The 26,256-nt window shown below is 44.0% G+C and overlaps 1 protein-coding gene across 6 annotated transcripts in view; it reads right to left on the bottom strand.

The window, feature by feature from the left end:
- Positions 1-26,256, bottom strand: part of ABR (ABR activator of RhoGEF and GTPase) — a 442,924-nt gene that overhangs the window by 165,076 nt on the left and 251,592 nt on the right. For all 6 annotated transcript variants that reach the window (XM_056559132.1, XM_056559136.1, XM_056559135.1 and 3 more), the window contains 3 exons: positions 23,543-23,647; positions 7,149-7,334; positions 2,002-2,109 (listed from right to left, as the gene is read on the bottom strand). In XM_056559132.1, the coding sequence (XP_056415107.1) occupies positions 2,002-2,109; positions 7,149-7,334; positions 23,543-23,647 (399 nt within the window). The remainder of the gene's footprint in view (positions 1-2,001; positions 2,110-7,148; positions 7,335-23,542; positions 23,648-26,256) is intronic.

Raw genomic sequence — 26,256 nt, 5'->3', positions numbered from 1 at the left:
GTCATCAGGGGGCTGGCTTGTGAGGAAATACAAGAAATAGCCAAGCCCCGTATACCAGCTGCCACCTCGAGCCGCAAAGGATTGTGAGACGAACGTCATCAGGACCTGAAAGGAAACGCTAGACCTTGGGGGACCGTATAATGAAGAAAAAGAAGATGATCCACGGCAGAGCGGTATAGCAAGTAAATGTAAAACTAGCATAATTATTCATAATGGGCAGGATAGTTAAAAGTTAGTTAATCCCGGAATACCCCTTTAAAGGGGTATTCCAATCTATACACACGATATGATCTGGGCCGCCAAGAGTGGAGAGGTGACCATGTACGGCTAGCTCTCTCCATTTACTTCTATGAAACAGTAAGTCAAGTTCATTTTTAGAGATACTAAACATATGGGCAAAACTAGCAATTGCTTATTCCCTGGATGGAGGACATATGGTAATAGGACATAGAAATGTATAATCTACCAGGTATGGCTTCTTCACTGTATCAAAAAATTACATGCAACTCTGGAATAGAAGCACAAAGTCCAATGAGCGCTAAGATGGACAACAGCAGAATAATTATAGGGCAACATTAATGATGAAAAGAAACAAAAAAAAAATCTTGAAGTACAGTGAATCCTCCACAGGTGGTCAATCCCTTCTCCAGATTTTGTGTGACTGATCATACATTATACATATATGACATGGAAAACCACCCCTATAGAACACCACTTTTTAATGCAAAGTTGTATGGTGTTGTATGTGCAGTATTTTTGCTCCTGTGTGATGTGGTCACATTAGTTTTTGTTTTTTTTTATATATTTTTAATGCTGGTCTAAGCCTGTGGTGAACTATTACAACTGTTGTAATACCCCTTAAAAGAAATACATATTAGCAGCACCATCTCAGTCAATGTCTTCAGCGAAGATGTGCCAACCTGACTAATGACTGCTGCAGTGGGCACACGTCATACCTACTGACGTCACAGCTGTTAAAATTTAAACAAGGTCGGGTATATGGCTGTAACTCCAATATATGTGTCCTGGAAACCACTTTATAGTATATAATGTCCAAGAGTAAAATATAATAAACTTACTTGCAGGAAGTAGCAAACTAACCATTACCTTGGTACCCGCCAAGCTATGTCTACTTGTCCTACAGCAATAACGTGCTGTACATCCATGTGTCTGGTGCAGCCAATCACTGGCCTTACTGATCATGTGCCATCCATCCTAGTATCACTGTTAAAGGGGGCAACTACCCCCCCCCCCATGAACGTCTGTCTCCTTTCTGCTTCCGATAGTGCTCATTGCAGGACCTGCACACTCAGCTATTTACTGGTTGAGAAGGAAAACAGCTGTAGCCAGTGATTGTCTGCGCTGGCTGGTCCTGGTTTCAGGAACAGGACAGAAGTTTTGGGGACTGGACAGAGCCAAACAAAACCAGCAGGGAACCCAGCTGTGTAAGTATAGCTTTTTAATTTTTTTCCTGGCCACAAAAAAATATTCCGTTTTGCAAAAGGCTGGTTAACCCATTTAAACCAGGGACTGGCAGAAGTAGTTAGATGGATGTTTGATGACACATCATTGCTGGAGAAAAATAAAGACCAACAAGGACCACCAAAGCATCAACAGAGGCAGCGCTGAAGATGACAGGTGAGTAGTGGTTTGTTTTACCTTATAAACATAATGGGGGAGATTTATCAAAACCTGTCCAGAGGAAAAGTTGCCAGTTGCCCATAGCAACCAATCAGATCGCTTCTTTCATTTTGCAGAGGCCTTGTTAAAAATGAAAGAAGCGATCTGATTGGTTGCTATGAGCAACTGGGCAACTTTTCCTCTGGACAGATTTTGATAAATCTCCCCCAAAGGCTTTATGTTCATCTTTTTGGATCTATTCTCAGTCATATGTTAACACTGCATCAAAATGCATAGTGAACGTGATCAAAGATTAAGCAGATTGTGTAACAGGTGCCAGAAGGAGATAAGAGATAACCAGATGACCATGCACATCCTTACCTCGGAGATCTTATTAAACTGGTTATTACCGAGGCTGCACTTCTCCGCCGTCTCCAGGGCACATTTGTAGTTATCCACAAAGGCTTTATAAACTCCCAGCTGACTGACCTGAATAAAGAGAGAAAAAAAAGTGAAGGTCACAGAGAAAGTTATTACACAGTACGATTACAGGACGTATATTTCCCCTCTATATATAAAAGTACACAAGGAGGAATCCATCCATTTAGTTTTCCTAATAGAATCGGCCGGGGTTTCCATGACAACACGTTTAGGCAGTAATGTGACGGTGGCGCAGACAAGGCCAAACAACCAATCGAATATCCTAAGAAATCCAGAAACTTCAGCATTCAAGTCACAGGCTAGTTTTATAATAAAGGGGCGATAAAACGATGCACAGCTACAAACACATACACACCAGCAACACATAATCTTAGGAAAAGGATGTCCAATGTAACATAAGGGAATTGCTCAATACTGCATCCAAAACCAACAGAATTGCCCTCTAAAGCTCTAGAATTCCACAAATACATTAGGATTTTTCTGTCAGCAAAGGGTTCCTCTGTAGAGGCGGCATAAAGGCTCAGTGGTTACCATCAGGATGCAAGTTGGGAGCTCGACCAAAGACAAAATTTGCATGTTATCTGTATGTCTTTCAATATTTTCATGGGTTTACATCTAGTAGCTTTATTCATTAAATAAAACACGCTAGATCAAGGTTGTTGTCCAGGCATACTCTCCTGCCCGATCTGACTTTAGTCATAGAGAGATGCTACTGCACAATGGGCTGTAAGTATCGTGCACTGGTCCCATAGATTAGTACCGGCGCCCATGCATGGTGCCCAGATACTAATCATGTAGTTGTGTCTTTCCACATTTGAAAGGACTAGTGCATGATACTTGCAGAATAACTTTCAGTTCATTTTAAAGGGTGTGCAACCAAATATTAAGTTAAGGGTGCCAATAATTTTGTCCAGCCCATTTATGGAGTTTGATGTGACATTATGTCCAATTTGCTTTTTTACCTCCCTTTTTTGGTTTAGTTCCAATACAGACAAAGGGAATAAACAAGTGTATAGCAAAACATGTGTTACTGCAATCCTTTTCTGTGAGAAATACTTCATTTTCTTGAAAAATGTCATGGGTGCCAACATTTACGGCCATAACAATATATATATATAAAATATTATGTTGTTGTTTTTTGTGAATTTCTGTGTCTAATAATAGGACCACATCAGGCTGTAGAGTATGCTTGAACAACCAATTTTTATTGGGCTCCAATACTCCGGTGGCATAAGTTTGGGTGGTATATGTAAGAATACCTTTTTTGATCTGTATGGTAAAATATATACGTAGTGGGATAGGGTTTTTTGTTGTTATGTTTTACAATGGGAGTCAATTGAATGGGCCATGTGTGCAAGTATATGGCATACAATTGCAAATGTCCAGTCCATATGTTTGTCATAAATTTTATTGGCACACATGTAAAAATATGTACTGCAAATGATGTGTGAATACAGCTTTACAATCTGCAAAATGGGATGACTGTAGGAGAGTGCATCTCAAACGGTAAAGCATGGCTCTGTGTTTGGTGGTTGAGGGGCAATGTTGCTATTGGAAGTGGCAAGGGTGGAAAGAGAACAAAGCTGCCACACTTATCTGACATTACTGGAGCGGTATGTCGTGTTGCTCTGTGGTATTTTTCTGGCAATGCTGGAGAGGTATGCTGTGCTGCAGTGTAATAATGATCTGGCACTGCTGGAGAGGTATGCTGTGCTGCACTGTAATAATGATCTGGCACTGCTGGAGAAGTATGCTTTGCTGCACTGTTGTAATTGTCTGGCACTGCTGGAGAGGAATGCTGTGCAGCACTTTGGTATTTGGTGCTGCCAGAGGGTATTATGTGTGCTTTATGGTAGTATACTTAGTTACCACTGTTTGGAGTAATATTAGTGTTGCACAGTGGTATTTGGTGCTATGCAGTAGTATGTATGTATTGGTGAGGCCCCAGCATCAACATAGATTGGCTGGTGAGAACAGAGTAGAAAACGTTTGAGAAGCCCTGCTTTAGAGTATGGATCCACATGTGTTTTGGATTTAGCATTTCATTCTGCTACCTCTGATTTATCTTATTTTCTGGCAAGCAGAAGGCGACAATCTAGTATGAAAATCGCACTGTGAGGTGCTGGCATTTTCATTATTAATACTGTATAATTAACTAATATATTTTGCAGCATTCAATATATTGAACAATAGCTACAATTATAAGATCCCATCACTTTTTATTAATAAAGCTGGGAGGTGAACGGCTGAAACGGCAGCTTTGTGTACAGACCCTAAGTAAATACATTGTCATAGTGTCATGTAATGATTTCAGGCAATCACTAGTCATCTTGCAGTGAGCCTCTCGCGTTCACTCTCCATTACCTCTTGGGAAATTATAAATATGCGAAGTCCTTAAGACTCATTAATTTAAGCAACGTCATGGTTGCCAAGTAACTGCCTCATAGTGTGACTGATGCTCCTCAAGATTTGTTAGTCCTGGTAATACCTTGTAAAATCTCATCCTAGAAAACAAATCATCCATATCTTCAACATAGAAGCATCTGGTATCATCTGAATAATTTGAAAACCCAAGTGAACATAAGACCTGAGTGCAAATCAACATGGTCTGTTTTGGGCATCAACTCTCTGGTCTTTTTTGGAATATTCCTAAAGGGAACCCTGTTGTCTGTTTTATGTTGTCCAAACCGCAACCGCAGCTTAAAAATGCCACCAGGACCTGGATAGTCCTCAGGGTGAGTACAGGCAGCTGCTCCCTGCTCGGCTGGCTGGAGTAACGTGCCTCTCCCCAACAGTATATAGGGAGAGACACGTCACTCAAGCTGGCCTGGCAGGGAGCAGCCGCCGGAAACCACCACGAGAATTACTTAGCTGGGGTCCAAGCAGCATTTTAAAACTATAACTACTCTGAAATGCCCAAACATCTTAAGAGTAATTCATAGTGTACCACAATCACAATGCCTGCACCAGTTTCATGCTGCCAGCAGTTTGGGCAGAATAAACGGATGACAGGTTCCCTTTAAGACAGGGTGTCAATGTTTTATCATTGGAAGTCTGACACTGCGTTCGCCCTTGCATGTCTGTGCAGCTGTGCCTGGCACTTCAGTGAAATCCCATCCACTACTATAGGAATATGCTGCAGCACAAGGCACAGCACCACCACTCCTTCATTTTAGTGGGGTGTCATATCCTCACCAATTAAACACTTAGGGTATGTTCATACAGCAGAATTGTTATGTTGAATTTCGCAGAAGAATTCTGCCAGAAATTCTGCCATAATTGACTGCAAATTAATTTACGTGGGATTCCGCATGAATGGGTACAGGCATTCCACCGCAAAAATTCTGCTTTCTGCATTCCGTTAAAATATAAGACTAATCTTATTTTTTGTGGAATTCAGCGGAGGAATCCCATTGAAATCAATGGGGCTAAAATTTCAGTGGAATTCAAGGCAATTTTAATCAGCAAGCTTTGCTGAATGGAATTTCTGAGGAATTGTGGACATTTTGCCATGTGAAGATACCCTTATGGACTTTTCTAAAAACAGGCTATCAATGTTTTACTCCTGGACAATCCCTTTTAACAAAAAACAATTGTCCACCAAGTAAAATGTAACACTGAACAATCATTCCAGTCGACCAATAACAGACTGTCTTCGTCTGGAAAGATGTCGGATGTGTCTGCAATTTTCAGTCAAGATTCATTCAGATTAAGGATTCGGGAAAGAATCTCCTCAGTTCCAAGACCGATTGTTTGACCTTTACTCAGTGTCATGGATTAAGTATGTACGGATGGCACAAACAACTGTACTGGCCAACGTTGACTAGAAAATGTAAGGCTGAAATGGTGAAACGATCAGACAGTCAATGATTGTTCAACCATTAACCTACTTCTAACTTATGTGTATGGTCACCTTAAAGGGGTACTCCGCCCCTAGACATCTTATCCCCTATCCAAATGATAGGGGATAAGATGTCTGATCGCGGAGGTCCCGCTGCTGGGGACCCCGGGATCTCGGCTGCGGCACCCGCCGTCATTACTGCACAGAGAAAACTCGCTCTGTGCGTAATGACGGGCAATACAGGGGCCAGAGCATCGTGACGAAACGGATCCGCCCCTTGTGACATCATGGTCCGCCCCCCCAATACAAGTCTATGGGAGGGGGCATGGTGGCTGTCACGCCTCCTCCCATAGACTTGCATTAAAGGGGCAGGCCGTGACGTCACAATGCTCCAGCCCCTGTATTGCCCGTCATTTCGCACAGAGTGAGTTTGCTCTGTGCAGTAATGACAGCGGGGTGCCGCAGCCGAGATCCCCAGCAGCGGGACCTCCGTGATCAGACATATTATCCCCTATCCTTTGGATAGGAGATAAGATGTCTAGGGGCAGAGTACCCCTTTAAGAACCATATTACAATCCTATCTTAAAAGTGTACACTGGGTAAATTTCCAGATATCCATAGGGTTCTCGCTGGGAGATCCCCTCAAGGGTCTGTTCACACTGAAAAATTCTCTGTGGATCTGCGACTTTCCTACAGAGCAGAAATTATCTGAATTAAGCAATTATGTCTCATTGAGAGACAGGACTTATTTGGTGGCTCCTCCTAGAAGACTTAACATGTCAATGTTGCGCTGGAATTCAATTTATTGCTGGAAGTTCTGCTAGGGAACATCCAATGTGGGAACTAAGCAGCCGAATCCTACTGAGATCAATGGGAGACTGCTGCTAGGGCAATATGCACTGAAGTTGTATAGTGTGAAAAAGCTCTAAAATAAATGTGTCTAAATATCAAATATCTACATATACTGAGGCATAAAGATCATTGACCCAGGGTGACAAAGCTGATTTATTTAATCATCACCCTAAATTTGGAGACTGGACAATTATAATGTGGATCAGCCAGTCAAGCTTTATCACTGGCCACTAGGCTGAAGTATAGAACACCTCAAGCTCCATCTAAATGCAGTGACCCGGGTGAGATCAGATCATAGATGTGATCCTGTAATAAGTTTCAGGAAGGAAAAGGTGATACTATCTGCAGTCGAAGACCATTAAACACTATCAGAACTAATTAACGTTGGTCTTACCAGTTTTTGGAATAGGTGTCCAACAGTAGTTTTGTCATCCCATTCTTGCACACAGGGGCAGAGGTTGTCATAGAAGTCCTTATGGATCTCATAGATATCCTGGACCTTGTAAAATATGGCATCTATTTGCTGCATGGTTAGAACTGGCTGTGAGGTTGTGGCAGTGGCTTTCAGTGGCTTCATTGGCTGTAAAACAAACAACAAATGTAAAACATCAATTAAAACATACATGTAAAACATAAATAAATGATATGTGCATCAGTAGAGACATTTACATCCAAAATACCTGCAGTACACCCTCCAATCTGCACACCTATTGTACTGTACTTTGTTGCAGATTCTGCATGGGTCTCACTGCTGAGATCCCCACCAAATCGATAGATACAGCCAGGAAGCCAGCTCCGCGGTCAATCCGTTACGGGAGACTCTAAAGGAGCCGCCTCCTGCAATGTGCACTAGGCCAGGGAGTGAAGTGCGCTTCACCTAGCTGTATCTGGTGAGAGGTGGGGGTCTCAGCAATGACATCTCATTAAAAGCCATCACTTGCACTACAAAAAGTTGCAGTATAGAGCATTATGCTGTATGATAGACCTGCGTCCCAATCCATAGAAAGGCCACAAACCTCCGAACTGATCTGTCTTTTTGGTTTAAGCTTATATCACTGTACAGTATTTTAAGGCAACAACTGTAATAAATCAACCATGATGACAAGTCATTCTCAACAAATATAGTATAATGGGACCAAACCATAAAATTTATGTTATCAATCTTTATCTTATATCAGAGTAATAACAATGTGAAAATACGAAAAGGTATAGTAAGATAGAAAAGGTGGGGTCAATATAGAAAGATATAGGGGGACATTTATCATCGTTGCTTTGGTAAGTGAGCACACATAAGCAAAAACATATATGTTAAGCTACTGAAGAAATGACCTACGGGGGTCCTGAAACGCGTCCCGCTGATTTGTAATCTGTGACCACCACTAACTTTAACATTACTATACAGCATAATCTTGGAACACATTTGTTCAAAACATTGGCATCACCCGATTTGTCAATCAAACCCATGACAGCGCGCGTTACCGTAGCACGAGGACGCCGCTGGGATCTCTAGCCAAGCACAGGAGAAGTGCTGCAGTCCACCATACCGGAGCCCACAACCATCCGCGTTGCGATCTGGAGAGACGGCTGTGTCTCGAGCAGCACTCTCTCTTGCAAAGAGGGCTGGGACATGGACAAAGACCAACGCTCACTGTAAGGTACAATTTACCTATGCATATGACTGGCTAAGGTTATGAATCACCAAAGCACTATCAGAGAGGAATCTTCATAGAGGCTCCCCTGTATTTTCCTCCCCGGACCGGCATAGACTTGATTGTCATATACTGGACTCACTATACCTGGACAATTATGACATATTGAAGTGGACCATTTATCTTCCACTGCTACATAAGAGTTATCACTGAATTTGACTGAAGCTATAACGGAATACATCGCTATCCAGGATAGACTTACTATATAAGTGTGTGGTTACATTTTAATATATTTTATGCCATTTTATTCATTATAAGTTGTCACAGTGTCTCTGTCGACCCACAAGGGCCCTGTGAGTCACAGGACACAACACGTAATATATCACTTATATCAGTTATAATAAATTACAATTGAACCAATATTCATGACCCTGAGCCCCGATTTCTTTTACTATTTAGCATTTTGTTAGACACCGTGGGTATAGGTGTCAGTTGGGAAGCTCGGGTCTATTGGTTACTAGTCTGACAAGAGCCTCTCCAACATATTTTGTAACCCATTTTTTTTTTCATTTCAGATCAGTCTATCCTGTGGGCTACTTCAGGTTTGATGGACCAGCGTTTTCTGTTTAATATTAACAACATTTTGTAACAAGGGTTTGTGGGGGATTGTTTTTGGGGAATTTTTTTTAAAATGTGTTTCTTTTATTTTTATTTACTTTACAGGCTTAGTAGTGGAAGCCGTCTTATAGACGGAGTCCATCACTAAGGCGGGGCCTAGAGCTAGCCCAAAATCAGCTAGCGTTAACCTCCGATTATTACCCCGGTACACACCACCACAGAGGTGTCGGGAAGAGCCGATACCAATAGGCCCAGAGCGTCAAAAATGGCCCTCCTGGGCCTATGTGGTAAAAGGCTGTAGTTATTTAGGCTGGGGAGGGCCAGTAACAATGGTCCTCGCCCAACCTGGCAACATTAGGCTGTTGCTGTTTGGTTGGTATCTGGCTGAGAATGAAAATATCGGGAACCCAATGCCTTTTTCTTTTATTATTGACTTATTTATGAAAAAAAAAAACGTAATGCATAGGGTTCCCCGTATTTTCATTTTCAGCCAAATACCAACAAAGCAGCAACAGCCTGAAGTTAGCAGGGTGAGCGAGGACCATTGTTACTGGCCCTCCCCAGCCTAAATAATGCCAGCCTGTTACCGCCTAGGCCCAGGAGTGCCATATTTGTCTCCAGGCTGTGGGCCTGTTGGCAGCTGCACCCCTGTGGCAGTGGGTACTGGGGTAATAGTCAGGGGGTTAGCGTAGTGGTTTTTGATGCTAACACTAAGCCCTGGCTTAGTGATTGACCCTAAGACAGCTTTTACTACTAAGCCTGTAAAGTAAATAAAAACCCATGTTTGAAAAACTTTTATACCACAAAAAACACTCCCCCACAAGCCCTAGTTAACCATTTTATTAACATAAAAAAGGCCTTTGTCGCAGTCCACAGGATACACGATGTGAATTGAGAAGGAAAAAAAAAGGAAAATAGGTTAATAGGTTTATTGTAACCCACCCGCCCCGCATGGCTACAACTCCTAGCATGCCCTTACAGTAAGGATATAATGGGAGTTGTAGTCATGCAGCAGGGCTGGGGGGAGATGTGCAAGCGGGTGACAAGCTTGTCACCTGACCATCACTGCATGACTACAACTCCCAGCTTGCCCTTACAGTAAGGACATGCTGGGAGTTGTAGTCATGCTGCGCGGGCGAGTGACAAGCTTGTCATCTGCCCGCCCATCTAACACACTTTCCCCGTGCCGCACAACTACAATTCCCAGCATGTCTTTACAGTAAGGACATGCTGGGAGTTGTAATAGTGTTGTGTGGGTGGGAGATGTGTGGGTGGGTGACAGGCTTGTCACCCTCCTGTACATCTCCTACCCGCTCGTCCCACCGTGTCTGTAAAAAAGGAAAGTGAAAAAAAGTTGCACAAAAATTATCACCTGCAACTTTTTGAAAATGCTGTCATAGGCAAGTTTGTAAGCCAGGCCTGACCTTACTTACACTTGTGATTTTTTGAAGGGGGTGCTGACGTGCGACTTTCACAATGATAACCCGAGGACCACTGCAAAGTAAAAACTGAAAATTGCTTAGGTAGGGCAGATTGGTATTTTTTGCTTACCCACAAAAGCCGCACAAATAATTGCTTAGTCGCATGTGCGACTTTTTGTGCGACTTTTGTAAACAAAAAAAACTGCTTAAATCCCTTGATAAATCTCCCTTATGATGTATTGTGCATTATCAGGCTATTTAAAACCTTATGTATGTGATTAGTTTGAAAAAAACAAAGGTATTTTCCCACCAACAACAATCCTCAACACCTATCCGCAGCAATGGTGACTGACATACAACTCCTGGGACCGCCACCAATGATGAGGAGGATGGGCTCCGCTACCTTCATCAGGCAAACAGAGGATATCCGCCCGCCGCTTCTTTCACCCAAAGGGACATGGGGCCCACCTTTTGCATGTTCAATGATCTGACACTAATCCTCTTCCCTGCAGATTTTTTTTTTTTTTTTTTTTAAAGGGCCCACTTTATCCAAGAAAAAGAATAGCCTGAAATACCAAATAGAGACACAACATGGGAACATGATGAAAACCAGTTATTATAAGACACCATGGTCCACCTCAATATATATATAAAATGTCTGCGCCAACAACTGGCCTGCACGAGATATGTTGCAGTTTCCTTCTTGGCTCTTTGTTATGAACATTACTGTAAAGTTGAAAAGCCTAAAAGACCTCAGTCCCATTTTCTTAGGTTTGGCAGGAGTCCCAGAGGATAAACCTTCACAGACGATAATGTTATGGCACATCCTAGCGATATGTTATAATGTTATACGATGGGAATGATCCATTACAGTGTGTATCCCATAATCTAGTCAAAATGAGGCATTAATATGACAGAAGTGACTGCGCATATCACTTGTCACGATTCTATACACAGACAACATACCGTATGTACTTGAGGCCCCAAATTTCACCCCAAAAACCCAGGAAAAGTTATTGACTCGACTATAAGCCAAGGGAGGGAAATACATGATCCCCCCATGTCATTATCCAGACCCCCGTCATCATCACCCCCCCCCCCCTTCATCATCACCGCCTGTCAATCCCTTAATCAGTGGTCTTCAACCTGCGGAACTCCAGAGGTTGCAAAACTACAACTCCCAGCATGCCCGGACAGCCGATGGCTGTCCGGGCATGCTGGGAGTTGTAGTTTTGCAACCTCTGGAGGTCCGCAGGTTGAAGACCACTGAGAAGGGATTGACAGGCAGAGAGTTCACTCGAGTATAAGCCGAGGGGGGCTTTTCCAGCACGAAAAATTGTGCTGAACTCTGTTTATACTTGAGTATATATGCTGGGAGTTGTAGTTTTGAAACCTCTGGAGGTCCGCAGGTTGAAGACCACTGTGGCCTTCATCATCATCCAGCCCCCCCCCCCCCCCCTTTTGTTTTGTACTCACCTCCCCTCGGTGGGAAGGGCGGGCGAGCTGGTCCGGGCCATCTATGCTGCAGGGACCGTCTGGTGGGGAGGGTTAGTCCACTTTCACCTGGGGGGCCCTCTTCTCCGCGCTCCGGGTCCAGCCCCGGACTAGTGACATTGCCTTGACGATGACGCACAGGGACGTTCATGCGCGTCCCTGTGCGTCGTCGTCAAGGTAACGTCACTAGTCCGGGCCCAGAGCGCGGAGAAGAGGGCCCACCGGACGGTCCCTGCAGTATATAGATGGCCCAGACCAGCTCACCTTTCCTTCCCACCGAGGGGAGGGGAGTAGAAAACTAAAGGGGGTGTCTGGATGATGACGAAGGCCACAGTGGTCTTCAACCTGCGGACCTCCAGATGTTTCAAAACTAAAACTCCCAGCATGCCCGGACAGCCGATGGCTGTCCGGGCATGCTGGGAGTTGTAGTTTTGCAACATCTGGAGGTCCGCAGGTTGAAGACCACTGAGAAGGGATTGACAGGCGGAGAGTACACTCGAGTATAAGCCGAGGGAGGCGTTTTCAGCACGAAAAATCGTGCTGAAAAACTCGGCTTATACTCGAGTATATACGGTACAAATACTTATCCCTTAGGATATTAGAGGGGTAAATGTGTAACATTTCCATATCACCTTCTTTACACACATTAAAAAAAAAAAGATTACAATGCCATTGTATTTTATTTGTCAGTGGATAAAACAAGCATATATCTAATCACATGCACATCACAAAATCCTGGCAAAGAAAATACATTATATTGTGAACCTTGAGCATTCAGTAGGACTTAATGGTTTAATTTATTTATCAATGATATAGAGGATGGTATTAACAGCTCTGTTTCTATCTTTGCAGATGACACCAAGCTTTGTAGCACGGTACAGTCTATAGAGGATGTGCATAAGTTACAAGATGACTTGGATAGACTAAGTGTCTGGGCATCCACTTGGCAAATGAGGTTCAATGTGGATAAATGTAAAGTTATGCATCTGGGTACTAATAACCTGCATGCGTCGTATGTCTTAGGGGGGATTAAACTGGCAGAGTCACTGGTAGAGAAGGATCTGGGTGTACTTGTAGATTACAGACTACAGAATAGCATGCAATGTCAGGCTGCTGCTTCCAAAGCCGGCAGGATATTGTCATGTATCAAAAGAGGCATGGACTCAAGGGACAGGGACATAATACTCCCCCTTTATAAATCATTGGTACGGCCTCACCTGGAATATGCTGTTCAGTTTTGGGCACCTGTCCATAAAAGGGACACTGCGGAGTTGGAAAGGGTGCAGAGACGCGCGACTAAACTAATATGGGGCATGGAACATCTTAGCTATGAGGAGCGATTAAAGGAGTTACAATTGTTTAGTCTTGAGAAGAGACGTTTAAGGGGGGATATGATAAACGTATATAAGTATATTAATGGCCCATACAAAAAATATGGAGAAAAACTGTTCCAGGTTAAACCCCCCCAAAGGACGAGGGGGCACTCCCTCCGTCTGGAGAAAAAAAAGTTTAGTCTCAAGGGGCGACACGCCTTCTTTACCGTGAGGACTGTGAATTTATGGAACGGTCTACCTCAGGAACTGGTCACAGCAGGAACAATTAACAGCTTTAAAACAGGATTAGATACATTCCTGGAACAAAATAAGATTAATGCTTATGAAGAAATATAAAATCTCATCCCTTCCCCAATATCGCGCCACACCCCTACCCCTTAATTCCCTGGTTGAACTTGATGGACATATGTCTTTTTTCGACCGTACTAACTATGTAACTATGTAACTATGTAACTATGTTTTGCTTCCAACTGTGGTAAGTGGCTGTAATCCTCTTCCTTTCCCGCGGTTAAGCTTACCCCTTGGATAGTGACAAAAAAACCTGTCTGATCCATGGTGCAGCAGTTGGTGACGTATAGTTACATAAAGGACAAAGCTTTTATTAATGTCCTTCTTTAGGTCAATAACTTTAGGCTAGATTCCGGCATGCGATGGCTTTTATTTATTTCTTTAACATCCGCGGGCGGGTACAGTAAGTTGCTGATGCGGCTTTAAAGCGAAGCACAGGTGTCAAAACTAAAGAGGAGCAGTGTCAGTCCTTTATTTGTATTATTCCTTTTTGACTCACTTTTGGATTTGGATGAAAAGAGTTCTTTAAAAGAGCCATTTAGAAAGGCTCCCAATATGATTTTAGCTGATAGGGTTCCTTCACATGTTTTATTTCTGGTTTTATCCATGAACTTTATCAGTTACTCATATCTTCTCAGAAACTACAATAAAAAAAAAACTCACCTACCTTCTGCCTCTCTCTCAGTGCCTCTAGTATCCCGCTTAGTCTCTCTTCCTTGTAGCTGGGGATTAACGCATCAGACTGCCATTCAGCTACCGTATTTTTCACCGTATAAGGGGGGGAAGTTGGTGCGTCTTATACGGCGAATACACCCCTATCGCTGCGGTCCCTGCGGCCATCAACGGCCGAAACCCGCTGCTAATACAGGACATCACCGATAGCGGTGATGCCCTGTATTAACCCTTCAGACGCGACGATCAAAGCTGACCGCCGCGTCTGAAGCGAAAATAACACTAACGCGGCTGTCCAGTCGGGCTGTTCGGGACCGCCGCGGTGAAATCGCGGCATCCCGAACAGTTTACAGGACACCGGGAGGGACCTTACCTGCCTCCTCGGTGTCTGCTTCGTGCCGGGATCCCCTGAATGGCCGGCGCTCTCCGTCATCAGGTCATCGGGCACGCCGTCCCGTCATCCAATAGGAGCGGCATGCGTAGCGATGTGATGACGGCGACAGAGCGTGGAACCCGGGGAAGAAGACGTCCGGACGCCACGGGGACGCGGCGACAGCGATTGAGCGACATTCAGGGCAGCGGTAACGAGCGGTGGGGACACATGAGTATTACCTCCTATACCAGTGGTCTTCAACCTGCGGACCTCCAGATGTTGCAAAACTACAACTCCCAGCATGCCCGGACAGCCAACGGCTGTCCGGGCATGCTGAGAGTTGTAGTTTTGCAACATCTGGAGGTCCGCAGGTTGAAGATCACTGTTGGGGTCAGAATCTTTTTTCTCTAGATTTTGCACCTTTAAAATTGGGTGCGTCTTATATGCCAGTGCGTCCTATAGGGCGGAAAATACGGTAATCGCCGGCGGCAGCAATGTCCCGCCTCGGCTGGTGATAGGCTAAGTAGCAGTGTGACATATTCAGCCCCTGTCTTCTTCCTGGTGTGGGGCACAACCAGGCAATGAAGTTTATGCACTCTATAGACCAGTAATATGGTGGTGACCATGAGCTCCTGTTATTGGTAATAGGCGTGTAACATTTCACAATGTGCACATATAATGGCACAAGGCATAGCTGTACCCCAAAAGCCTTACAAACAACAATTACATAAAGGACACATTATAACAAAGGTTTCTTTTAAGGAAGAAACAGGATTGTTTCTCAGCACTTCCACATTTTGTGTTTGCAAAATTAGAATTGCATTTACATTAATGCAAATATTACAGAATGCATATGCCCATATCCAAGCCAAACAAAGCTTTCTAAGAGCACACATGTGTGAACTGAACCCAATGTTCTCTCTTGTTAAGGAAGGTGATGCAGGTAATAAGGTAAAAAAGAGCCATAAACTTCTAACCATAGAATAGGATCGTTCAGAGGAAAGAGGGATGTTTTACATTATTTTCTGTCTCCTAGCAAAACCAAGGAATTTATATAAAAAAATCTTCCCTATATGTCCTAACAGATAGTGAAGAGAAGGATGGGGAAATGATCTATCACATTTGTGACACCACTGCCTGCAGCAGGAGCCTCCCCTCTATTCATCTCTTATTTAAGCAGGAGAATTAATGTGATGCCCCAGCTTCTAATATGTCTGCAAGCCTAGTATGAAAAATATGGAGTGCAAGGTAATTTCTTTATCTTCTGCAAGAACTCTAAAGGACTGTTTCAGGATCTGCATTAAGGAGGTTATCCACCATAAGGTGATTTCAGTACGTACCTGGCAGACAGTAATGGACATGCTTAGGAAGGATCTGCACTTGTCTTGGGGCTAAATGGCTATATTGTTAGATTACCATAATACTGTGGCTAGTTTTTAGTGAACTGGAATTTCCTATTTGACTTTTCTTTTTTTTTAACTACAAATCCCACAATTCCATTTTCCTCTCTCCCATACATCAGCCACCCCACCTATTGAAACATAAATTAGCTGCATCCATTCAAAGACCTGTGGTTTTCAATCAGGGTGCCTACAGCTGTTGCATTAGTTGCAGATTGATCCCTCTCCCACCAAGCGATCGCTCCACCCATTGAAGCAGACAGGCTCCCTGTCATCAGCTGACTAGTGAATCAGGTCTCGGCCACATTGTAACCTGGGAAAAATCTGAGACAACAGTCATTTTGTATACTGGTAAAAATAAATATTGGGGTAAAAATCACAGAAGAATTGTGAGAAAACCGTCACACACAGGTACAGACACTATATTATGAACTACACTAACTTTGCAGCCCGTGTAGCATAGTCAAATAAAAAAAAATCCTGGAATACCCCTTTAAATCCTGTAAACCAACAATAATGTCTAACAACTGTGTCACTCATATCATTTTACACTCATATCTACATTTCTTAGTGCTCCTTTAAGCTGTTACAAAAATAAAATGTAGAAGTCAACTCATGGTACCTCTACCACTGCCATCATGATAGTAATCCAGTCCCCACTGATGTAAACTTCCCGACCCCCAACTAGATACAACATAATGTCTGCTCCAACAGTCACTGGCTGTGGTAGGTTACTTTTGTGGCTAGTGATTGGCTGAAAGGGCATTTTCTGTGTATCATGACAAGGATAAAGTTCAGCATTTTGCTGAACCCATATAGAACCCATAACCTCCCACTCTGATGCTCCGGTGGTCCCTGGTCACTTTCTTGGACTGATGACAGGCCATGCATGTGACCGCTGCAGTCAGAGACAAGCAGTGATTTCACAAGTAATGTTTGTTTACTTTTTATTTCCTGCATCTACTGTTATGGACAACCACCTTAGGCTGCATTCACATCTCGGTTTTACACAACGGGTGCCGGATTCCGGCTGGGTGAGGGGAAATACCGGGCGCTCCCGTACCACAGCCGGACAAGTGCTAAACACCAATCACTTTATTGAGCCGACCGGAATCAAACAGTGACTCCGGTTGGCTCATTTTTGACTGAACCTAAAACCGTAGTATACTACGGTTTTAGGTCCGGTCACAAAACTGGATACGGGTCAAAAATGAGCCGACCGGAGGCACCGCTGGACTCCAGTCGACTCATTAATGTGAATGGAGTTTAGTGATTGCCCGGCTGGGGTACGGGAGTGTCCGGTATTTCCCCTCCCTCTGCCGGAATCCGGCACCCATAGTGTAAAACCGAGATGTGAATGCAGCCTTAAAAAACTATTTAAAAATCACAAAAAACATTCATCACTAATTCCCAAAACATTTGTCAACTGCAGAATTCTGAAATGGTAACCTACATGTATATTTGTTCTACTTTGATAAGGAAGATTAAAGGGGTACTCCGGTGGAAAACAATTTTTTTTTAAGATCAACTGGTTAAACAGATTTGTAAATTACTTCTATTTAAAAATCTTAATCCTTCCAGCACTTAGCTGCTGTATGCTCCAGAGGAAGGTCTTTTATTTTTGAATTTTCTTTTCTGTCTGAACACAGTGCTCTCTGCTGACACCTCTGTCCATGTCAGGAACTGTGCAGAGCAGGAGAGGTTTACTATGGGGATTTTCTCCTGTTCTCGACAGTTCCGGACATGGACAGAGGTGTCAGCAGAGAGCACTGTGGTCAGACAGAAAAGAACTTCCTGTGGAGCATACTTCCTGTGATTCTTTTCTCTTTAGGGAGAGATGTGTCACTCAGGGCAAGCAAGGTTGACAGCAGCTGTGAGGACCGCCCCCTGTGACTACTTACCCAGCTTCTGGCGGCTATTTTAAAATATTATTTCTCTAAAACACCTGAGCGTTTCCATAGCGTTAAAATAGGTGACACAGAGCTTTTACACAGGACAACAAGTGACTTATGCAGCCTCAACAAATAAAAATAATAAACTTTTCAATATACTGGCTATCCTGCCGAGCTGTACTCATTGTTCCACTCCTTCCTCATTACTTACTCCCATTGGTTGGGAGGGGTTACTCATGAAGAGCCCACATCACAAGACTACAACAACCAATGGCTGCAATGCTGACGTGATGTATTTATGGATGGAATGCCATCATGCAATGGAGTAAACAAGGAGCAGATGTTGTTAGAACATATTCTTATAATACCGTACTAATAAACATGATTTGGGATTATCCCTCAACACTAACATGTTATTTTACAAAAGCTATTAATACAGTTTCACCATTCAGTCCTTCCATTTAAACTGCCGTCAAGAAATAATGGAATTTGTAGCGTTAAATAAACCTATAATGGGATAGTAATGAAAAGGAAGAATGCAACCCCGGGCATAATAGCATGGCAGTGAACTCTTCTGACTGATTTATTGATCTGGCTTTCATGCTGTACCAATAGTATAATGATATGTGCTCAGGCTAGGAACTCAAGTAATAAAGTCAATTTGTTGGAAATAATTAAGCATATTAAATGCTCACATTTTCTATTAAATATAAAATGAGGTGAGCTGACAGTAAGGGCCGAAGATATGCAGCGCTGTCTGTCCGAATGCTTGTTTACTGTGTAGTAGGCTTTGTGACCACTTTATACAGTATACAGAGGTAGCAGTAGCACTTGGACCCATGTCCCTTAGGAGCTCAAAAGCCCATCTGACATGAGACAGAAATATTATAAGCATGAAGAAAGGTGGTGGGAGTCTTGTTACAGGTTTGCATTAGGGCATAGAAGATAAGAAACTAGAGGCTTAAATCGGTCATCCCGTTCACACTGCGTGTATTGGATTTAGTGTGGGTGAACAGGATGACTGTTTTCCATTAAATAGGCACTATCAGATTCCAAAACTTTTTATATATCTTGGCAAAACATTCACCTTTCTAATATACTTTATAAGAATATCTTTTTCTAGAAATCATGGCTTATAAAATCATGGCTTTGTCCAAGCTGAAGCACATGCATGGACAAAGTCCAATAAGTGAAGATGGGCCAGCACTCCTCTGTGCTCTCTCCTGTCTGATAGCACTCCTCTGTGCTCTCTCCTGTCTGATAGCACTCCTCTGTGCTCTCTCCTGTCTGATAGCACTCCTCTGTGCTCTCTCCTGTCTGATAGCACTCCTCTGTGCTCTCTCCTGTCTGATAGCACTCCTCTGTGCTCTCTCCTGTCTGATAGCACTCCTCTGTGCTCTCTCCTGTCTGATAGTACTCCTCTGTGCTCTCTCCTGTCTGATAGCACTCCTCTGTGCTCTCTCCTGTCTGATAGGACTTCTCTGCGCTCTCTCCTGTCTGATAGGACTCCTCTCCTCTGTGCGCTCTCCTGTCTGATAGTACTCCTCTGCGCTCTCTCCTGTCTGAAAGGACTCCTCTGTGCTCTCTCCTGTCTGATAGCACTCCTCTGTGCTCTCTCCTGTCTGATAGGACTCCTCTGTGCTCTCTCCTGTCTGATAGCACTCCTCTGTGCTCTCTCCTGTCTGAAAGCACTCCTCTGCGCTCTCTCCTGTCTGATAGCACTCCTCTGTGCTCTCTCCTGTCTGATAGTACCCCTCTGTGCTCTCTCCTGTCTGATAGCACTCCTGTGCTCTCTCCTGTCTGACAGGACTCATCTGTGCTCTCTCCTGTCTGATAGTACTCCTCTGTGCTCTCTCCTGTCTGATAGTACTCCTCTGTGCTCTCTCCTGTCTGATAGGACTCCTCTCCTCTGTGCGCTCTCCTGTCTGATAGTACTCCTCTGTGCTCTCTCCTGTCTGATAGTACTCCTCTGTGCTCTCTCCTGTCTGATAGTACTCCTCTGCGCTCTCTCCTGTCTGAAAGGACTCCTCTGTGCTCTCTCCTGTCTGATAGCACTCCTCTGTGCTCTCTCCTGTCTGATAGCACTCCTCTGTGCTCTCTCCTGTCTGATAGCACTCCTCTGTGCTCTCTCCTGTCTGATAGGATTCCTCTGCGCTCTCTCCTGTCTGATAGGACTTCTCTGCGCTCTCTCCTGTCTGATAGGACTCCTCTCCTCTGTGCGCTCTCCTGTCTGATAGTACTCCTCTGCGCTCTCTCCTGTCTGAAAGGACTCCTCTGTGCTCTCTCCTGTCTGATAGCACTCCTCTGTGCTCTCTCCTGTCTGATAGGACTCCTCTGTGCTCTCTCCTGTCTGATAGCACTCCTCTGTGCTCTCTCCTGTCTGATAGCACTCCTCTGTGCTCTCTCCTGTCCCATCAGCCCACCCTCACTTACTGGACTTTGTTCATGCTTGTGCTTCAGCTTGGACAAAGCCATGATTTTATAAGCCATGATTTCTATAAAAAGGAAATCAAATTTTCTTATGAAGTTCACTAGAAAGGTAAATGTTTTGCCAAGATGTACAACATATAAAAAGCTTGTGTATCTGACAGTGCCCATTTAAGTACAAAAGTACAAAAAAGCAAAAATAACTAGGAAAAAAAAAGCAAAAAAAAAACAACTTTTTTTTTCTTATCAGAATGTTTTTTTCTCTCCCCCGCCACCAGTAATGGCGATGACTGTTTATCCATAATGGTATAAAGAGTGGTGACAGCCAATGGATGATGTGGTCACAAGATTTAATTCACTCTTTGTGCAACACCACAAACAAACAAAAAATCAATTTACCAAACTAATCTAATAAAGGTTAATGCTAGCTTCACTGTTAAAATCCGTCTTCTGCTTGTGACATACGTACGATCAGTCAACTAGCACAACAGTACTACATATACCACAGCAACTACATATACAACAGCATTCCCTCATAGGATCCATAGATATCAAATGATCAAAAGTAGTAGTGGCTATGTTTAGTGGCTATGTTTGGTGGCTATGTTTGGTGGCTATGTTTGGTGGCTATGTTTGGTGGCTATGTTTAGCGGCTATGTTTGGTGGCTATGTTTAGTGGCTATGTTTAGTGGCTATTTTTAACACATTTTATGTGTATTCAGTATTTTTTTTACATGTACCGTATATACTCGAGTATAAGCCGACCCGAGTATAAGCCGAGACCCCTAATTTCAACCCAAAATCCCAGGAAAAGTTATTGACTCGAGTATAAGCCTAGGGTGGGAAATACCTCATCCCCCCCTGTCATCATCCAGACCCGTCATTAACATCCTCATCATCATCCCCTTGTCATCATCCCACACATCCCCCCTTCATCATCCTCTTATCATCCCACACATCCCCCCTTCATCATCCCCTTATCATCCCACACATCCCCCCTTCATCATCCCCTTATCATCCCGCACATCCCCCCTTCATCATCCCCTTATCATCCCGCACATCCCCCCTTCATCATCCCCTTATCATCCCACACATCCCCCCTTCATCATCCCCTTGTCATCATCCCACACATCCCCCCTTCATCATCCCCTTATCATCCCACACCCCCCCTTCATCATCCCCACCCCCCTTCATCATCCCCACACCCCCCCTTCATCATCCTCTTCTCATCATTCGCCCTCAGTGGTCTTCAACCTGCGGACCTCCAGAGGTTTCAAAACTACAACTCCCAGCAAGCCCGGGCAGCCATCGGCTGTCCGGGCTTGCTGGGAGTTGTAGTTTTGAAACCTCCGGAGGTCCGCAGGTTGAAGACCACTGCGGCCTTCAACATCATCCAGCCCCCTCTCACCCCCTTTAGTTCTGAGTACTCACCTCCGCTCGGCGCTGGTCCGGTCCTGCAGGGCTGTCCGGTGAGGAGGTGGTCCGGGCTGCTATCTTCACCGGGGGCGCCTCTTCTCCGCGCTTCCGGCCCGGAATAGAGGCGTTGCCTTGACAATGACGCAGAAGTACGTTGGCAATGAACGCACCTTTGCGTCGTTGTCAAGGCAACGTGACTATTCTGAGGCCGGGCCCGAAGCGCTTAGAAGAGGCCTCCCCGGTGAAGATAGCAGCCCGGAACACTATCCCACCGGACCACCTCCTCACCGGACAGTCCTGCAGGACCGGACCAGCGCCGAGCGGAGGTGAGTACTCAGAACTAAAGGGGGTGAGAGGGGGCTGGATGATGTTGAAGGCCGCAGTGGTCTTCAACCTGCGGACCTCCGGAGGTTTCAAAACTACAACTCCCAGCAAGCCCGGACAGCCGATGGCTGCCCGGGCTTGCTGGGAGTTGTAGTTTTGAAACCTCTGGAGGTCCGCAGGTTGAAGACCACTGCGGGTGGGGGAGTTCACTCGAGTATAAGCCGAGGGGGGTGTTTTCAGCACGAAAAATCGTGCTGAAAAACTCGACCTATACTCGAGTATATACGGTATTTATTTTTTGCAGCAATCAGAAGCGCAGTTATGCTGTGGTAACCTTTGCAGTGGAAATTCGGCAGCAGGATTTCCACAGCGAAGATTCTGCTACGGGATGCTGCAAAGCGGATTCCGCACAGAATATCCAAGCAGAAATTCTGGCTGAAATTCTCAGTGTGAACTGGCCCTTAAAGGGAACCGTTCATAAGATTTTACCATATATAACACAAGGCAGCACAACATTATATGTGATAAAATCTTCTTCTACACCATCCATGGATGTCCAAGTGTCCTGTTGGCCCTGTAAATAGTCCCCTGGGAAGGGAGTTATACTCAAATTAGCCCAGTTTTCTCTGGCTGTAATCACACCCCCTTACAGTGATTGACAGTCCGGCCACGGCCTGCGTCACTGCTCTGCTCTGTCTGTTTAGGAAGCAGAGCAGTGATGCGGACTGTCAATCACACTGAGGGAACGTGATTACAGCCGGAGTTGGCGGGACTAGAAGTGTATAGCTCTCTGCCAAGGGGACTGCTTACGAGCCAGCAGAGGAGATTTTCAAACTATATATCCTCACTATCCCTGGGGGCAGGAATGTCTCCTGTGCATGGTGAGGAAGAAGATTTTATGCATTATGATTTTATATATAAAGTGATGCCACACATCATATATGGTAAAATCTGATGACAGGTTCCCTTTAAAGCCATTAGCCTGTAATCGCAAAAAATTATGAAATGTCTGCCCACAGGGGCCTCATTTACATACTGGACCAGATGTGGTTTACTAGTGATCACATTAAATTTATTTTTGTAAAGTACACTTTAAAGGGGTACTCTGGCCCTAAGACATTTTATCCCTGATCCAAAGGATAGGGGATAAGATGCCTGATCGTGGGGGTCCCGCTGCTGGGGACCCCCGCAATCTTTCATGCAGCACCCCGCTATCATTAGCCTCCGGAGCGAACATTGCTCCGGGTCTGATGAATCACGATCAAGGGGCCGGAGTATCGTGACGTCACGGCTCCACCGTGTATGGTGGCTAAGTAAATTCCCAATGAAGAGTGAACTTATCCTTCATCAAATCAGAGCAGGGCCTGAGACAATTTGCCTCAGAGAACACACAACTTCCTGTAAACTAATAATAATTCATCACTCGGTGAACTAATGTTTTATCACAATTTTTACTCGGAATTAGAAAAACTCTACTCACCAAAAGCAGAGCTTCCAGCTGGTTAATGTAGATTTCTTCACTTGCCAGGACCCCAGACAGGACAAGCTTTCGCATTAACAGCCCTTTATCCGATTCACTTTCTCCCTATTGAAAGAGACGCAATATTTAAATACAAGTGAAAAACATAACAGTGCTATACATGTATTAAGCAGATAAAGGTGATAAGACTGAATAATCAGAGATCATAATAGCATAAAGAACCTCAATGTATCTCGGGATCAATGCAAACAGAGAAAAAGACTAGTTTTATTTTTGTATAAAGACTGTCAAAGATAATATACCAAATAAAAGGGTTATTCCACAAGGAATATTTATCTTTTATCAAAAGCATAGGCAATAGTTATGGGGTTATCACACCATGTATGACTAAGGTCCAGTCTTAGGACCGAAACGCGTCATCCTTGTCATGTTCTCCTGGTCTTTGTAGCTTTTATTGGAATTAAAGATCCTGTTTTCTGATACTCGCGCTGGACACCTTGCCTTTGTACGTTTCCACTTGGTTTTTTTCTGGCAGTTTTTGGAGTCCTGCCACTGCAGTTTTTGAGCCAAAGTCAGAAGTGGATCCATAAGGGAGGAGAAGTGTAACTCCTTCCTTTATATGTCCTATTCGTTTTGAATACAATTCTGGCTTTGGCTACAAAAACTGCAGTGGCGGTATTCCAAAAACTGCCAGAAAAAAAACCAAGTGGAAACTTAGCCTTATGGGGATAACCCCTTTAAGAATGCATGTACCATTTAGACAGCCTTCGTAAACTTTATGAAAATTGTGGAGTGATGCAGTTCCAGGTCAGTCTGGCCAAATTCACTTTTCTCATGGACAGTGGGAATCAGCACAGGACTCTCATTCTGCTGCCATAATTCTCCATAACCAGTGTTTTCCAACCAAAACTACAACTACCAGCATGTCCGGACTGCCTGAACACCAGGAAAACACTAAGGAAGTATGTGTCTGAGCAGGGATTGCTTCTGAGCTATGGAGCCACACAGCTAAGGCCTCGTTCACATCTGCGTTCGGTGCCCTATCGCAGAGTCCATACCTAAGGCAAACAACCAAGATGGACGGTCTGATGCACAAGGGACACCAATGGGTCCCAACAGGTACAATTTTTCTCGTACTGATTAGGACCAGAAACTAAAACATGCTCTTTTTTTTGTTCCGAACGCTGTGTGTGGGCTTCTGTGTTCAGGGCTGCCCCTCGTGCCCATCGCGCCCCCTTCCCATAGACTTTCGCTGAGGGGGCGGGCGTGACGTCACGAGGGGCGGCCCTGAACACGGAAGCCCACACACAGCGTTCGGAACAATAAACTTCCGGACACTGGGGAGCGGAGCTTCCGACACAGGGCAGCGGAGTACCCCTTTAACAGCATTTAGGGATATGCTTTACGGTAATCCCTATGAGCATAGGCTCAAGAAAGATCTCCAGTCCCCATTCTTTGTATCGGACAGGTTTGTAAGCATGCTCTGGTACGAAGGTCATGCCATTGTGGAGGCGGGGCTAAGCTCTTATTGTCTTCTCTATATACCGTGTCACCTTTCACTGTAAGGGCACATTCACACATGAGTATGTTGCTGCATTTTATGCTGCAGATTTTTTTGCTGGTGGTTTTTCTCCCCATTGAAGTCCATGGGTAGGAAAATTGGTAGCAGAAAGAAAATCTGCAGCAAAATACGCACGTGTGAACGAACCCTAATGCTATACAGATTACTTTACAGCAGTCTCCTCCTTATTCAAGACAGAACACCAAGTTTAGTTTTAGGTTTAGTGGCCAAATGGAAAACTGCAAGATTTTAGGATTATTTTAAAGCATAGACAGTAAAATGAAAAATTTAAATATTAGATAAGTATTTTGGTGAAGTTTTTTCTAACATAAAAACTTGATTAAACAATAGGCCATTTTCTGACACATTCCCTTTCAACGCATGGCCTCTTCTCTGCCTTGAATAAAAAGCAACACTGCAGATCCACGATTGGCTTTTTCTTCTGGTTTGATTCGACTAAATTCTTTCTATTTCAGAGCTTCCAAACCAGTGTGGGAAAACTACGACTCACAGCATGCCCGGACAGCCGGGAGTTGTAGTTTTGCAACCACTGAAGGCACAATGGGCAGGAAACACTAGTCTATTTAGACAAACAGTTGTTGTGGTCATTAAAATGGGAACTTACTCCACCACATAAGAGGTAACACGGCACCTTGCTCTTTGGGTTCTATGTTCTACGCAGCAACGTTACCACAATGTAACCTAATGATATTTTTCAGGCCATTATAAACCACATCAAATCCTGCAGAATTCATAATGTTTTAATGGAATCTCACTGCACTACAGGCTGGAATGAGGATGGGGTCTGACATTACGTAGACTTGGAGGTGGGGGTTGTAAAAGCATGCCGGGGACACTTCATCCAGGAAGCGATTTTTTAGGCTGTGAAACAAGACATACTTTAGACAACAGTAACCACTTTCTGTATGAGATGGCTATGGGGCATTGGTTAAAATAGAAGTGAGAAAAATAATGTAACATAGTACATTGTGTTTATCTGTATGATGTTAACACTTTGTACAGTATATCAAACCGGACCTTGAATAAAATAATCTCTCTTGAAATGTACTCCAATCTCTATGGAATGTTTGGTAGATTGGTCCTTGATATGTTCAATCCACTTTTTTTTTTACTGATGAATAAATACAAAACA

The sequence above is a fragment of the Hyla sarda genome, chromosome 2, assembly GCF_029499605.1.
Source record: "Hyla sarda isolate aHylSar1 chromosome 2, aHylSar1.hap1, whole genome shotgun sequence".
NCBI classification, from domain to species: Eukaryota; Metazoa; Chordata; class Amphibia; order Anura; family Hylidae; genus Hyla; species Hyla sarda.
This window is presented reverse-complemented; position numbering and strand designations above follow the sequence as displayed.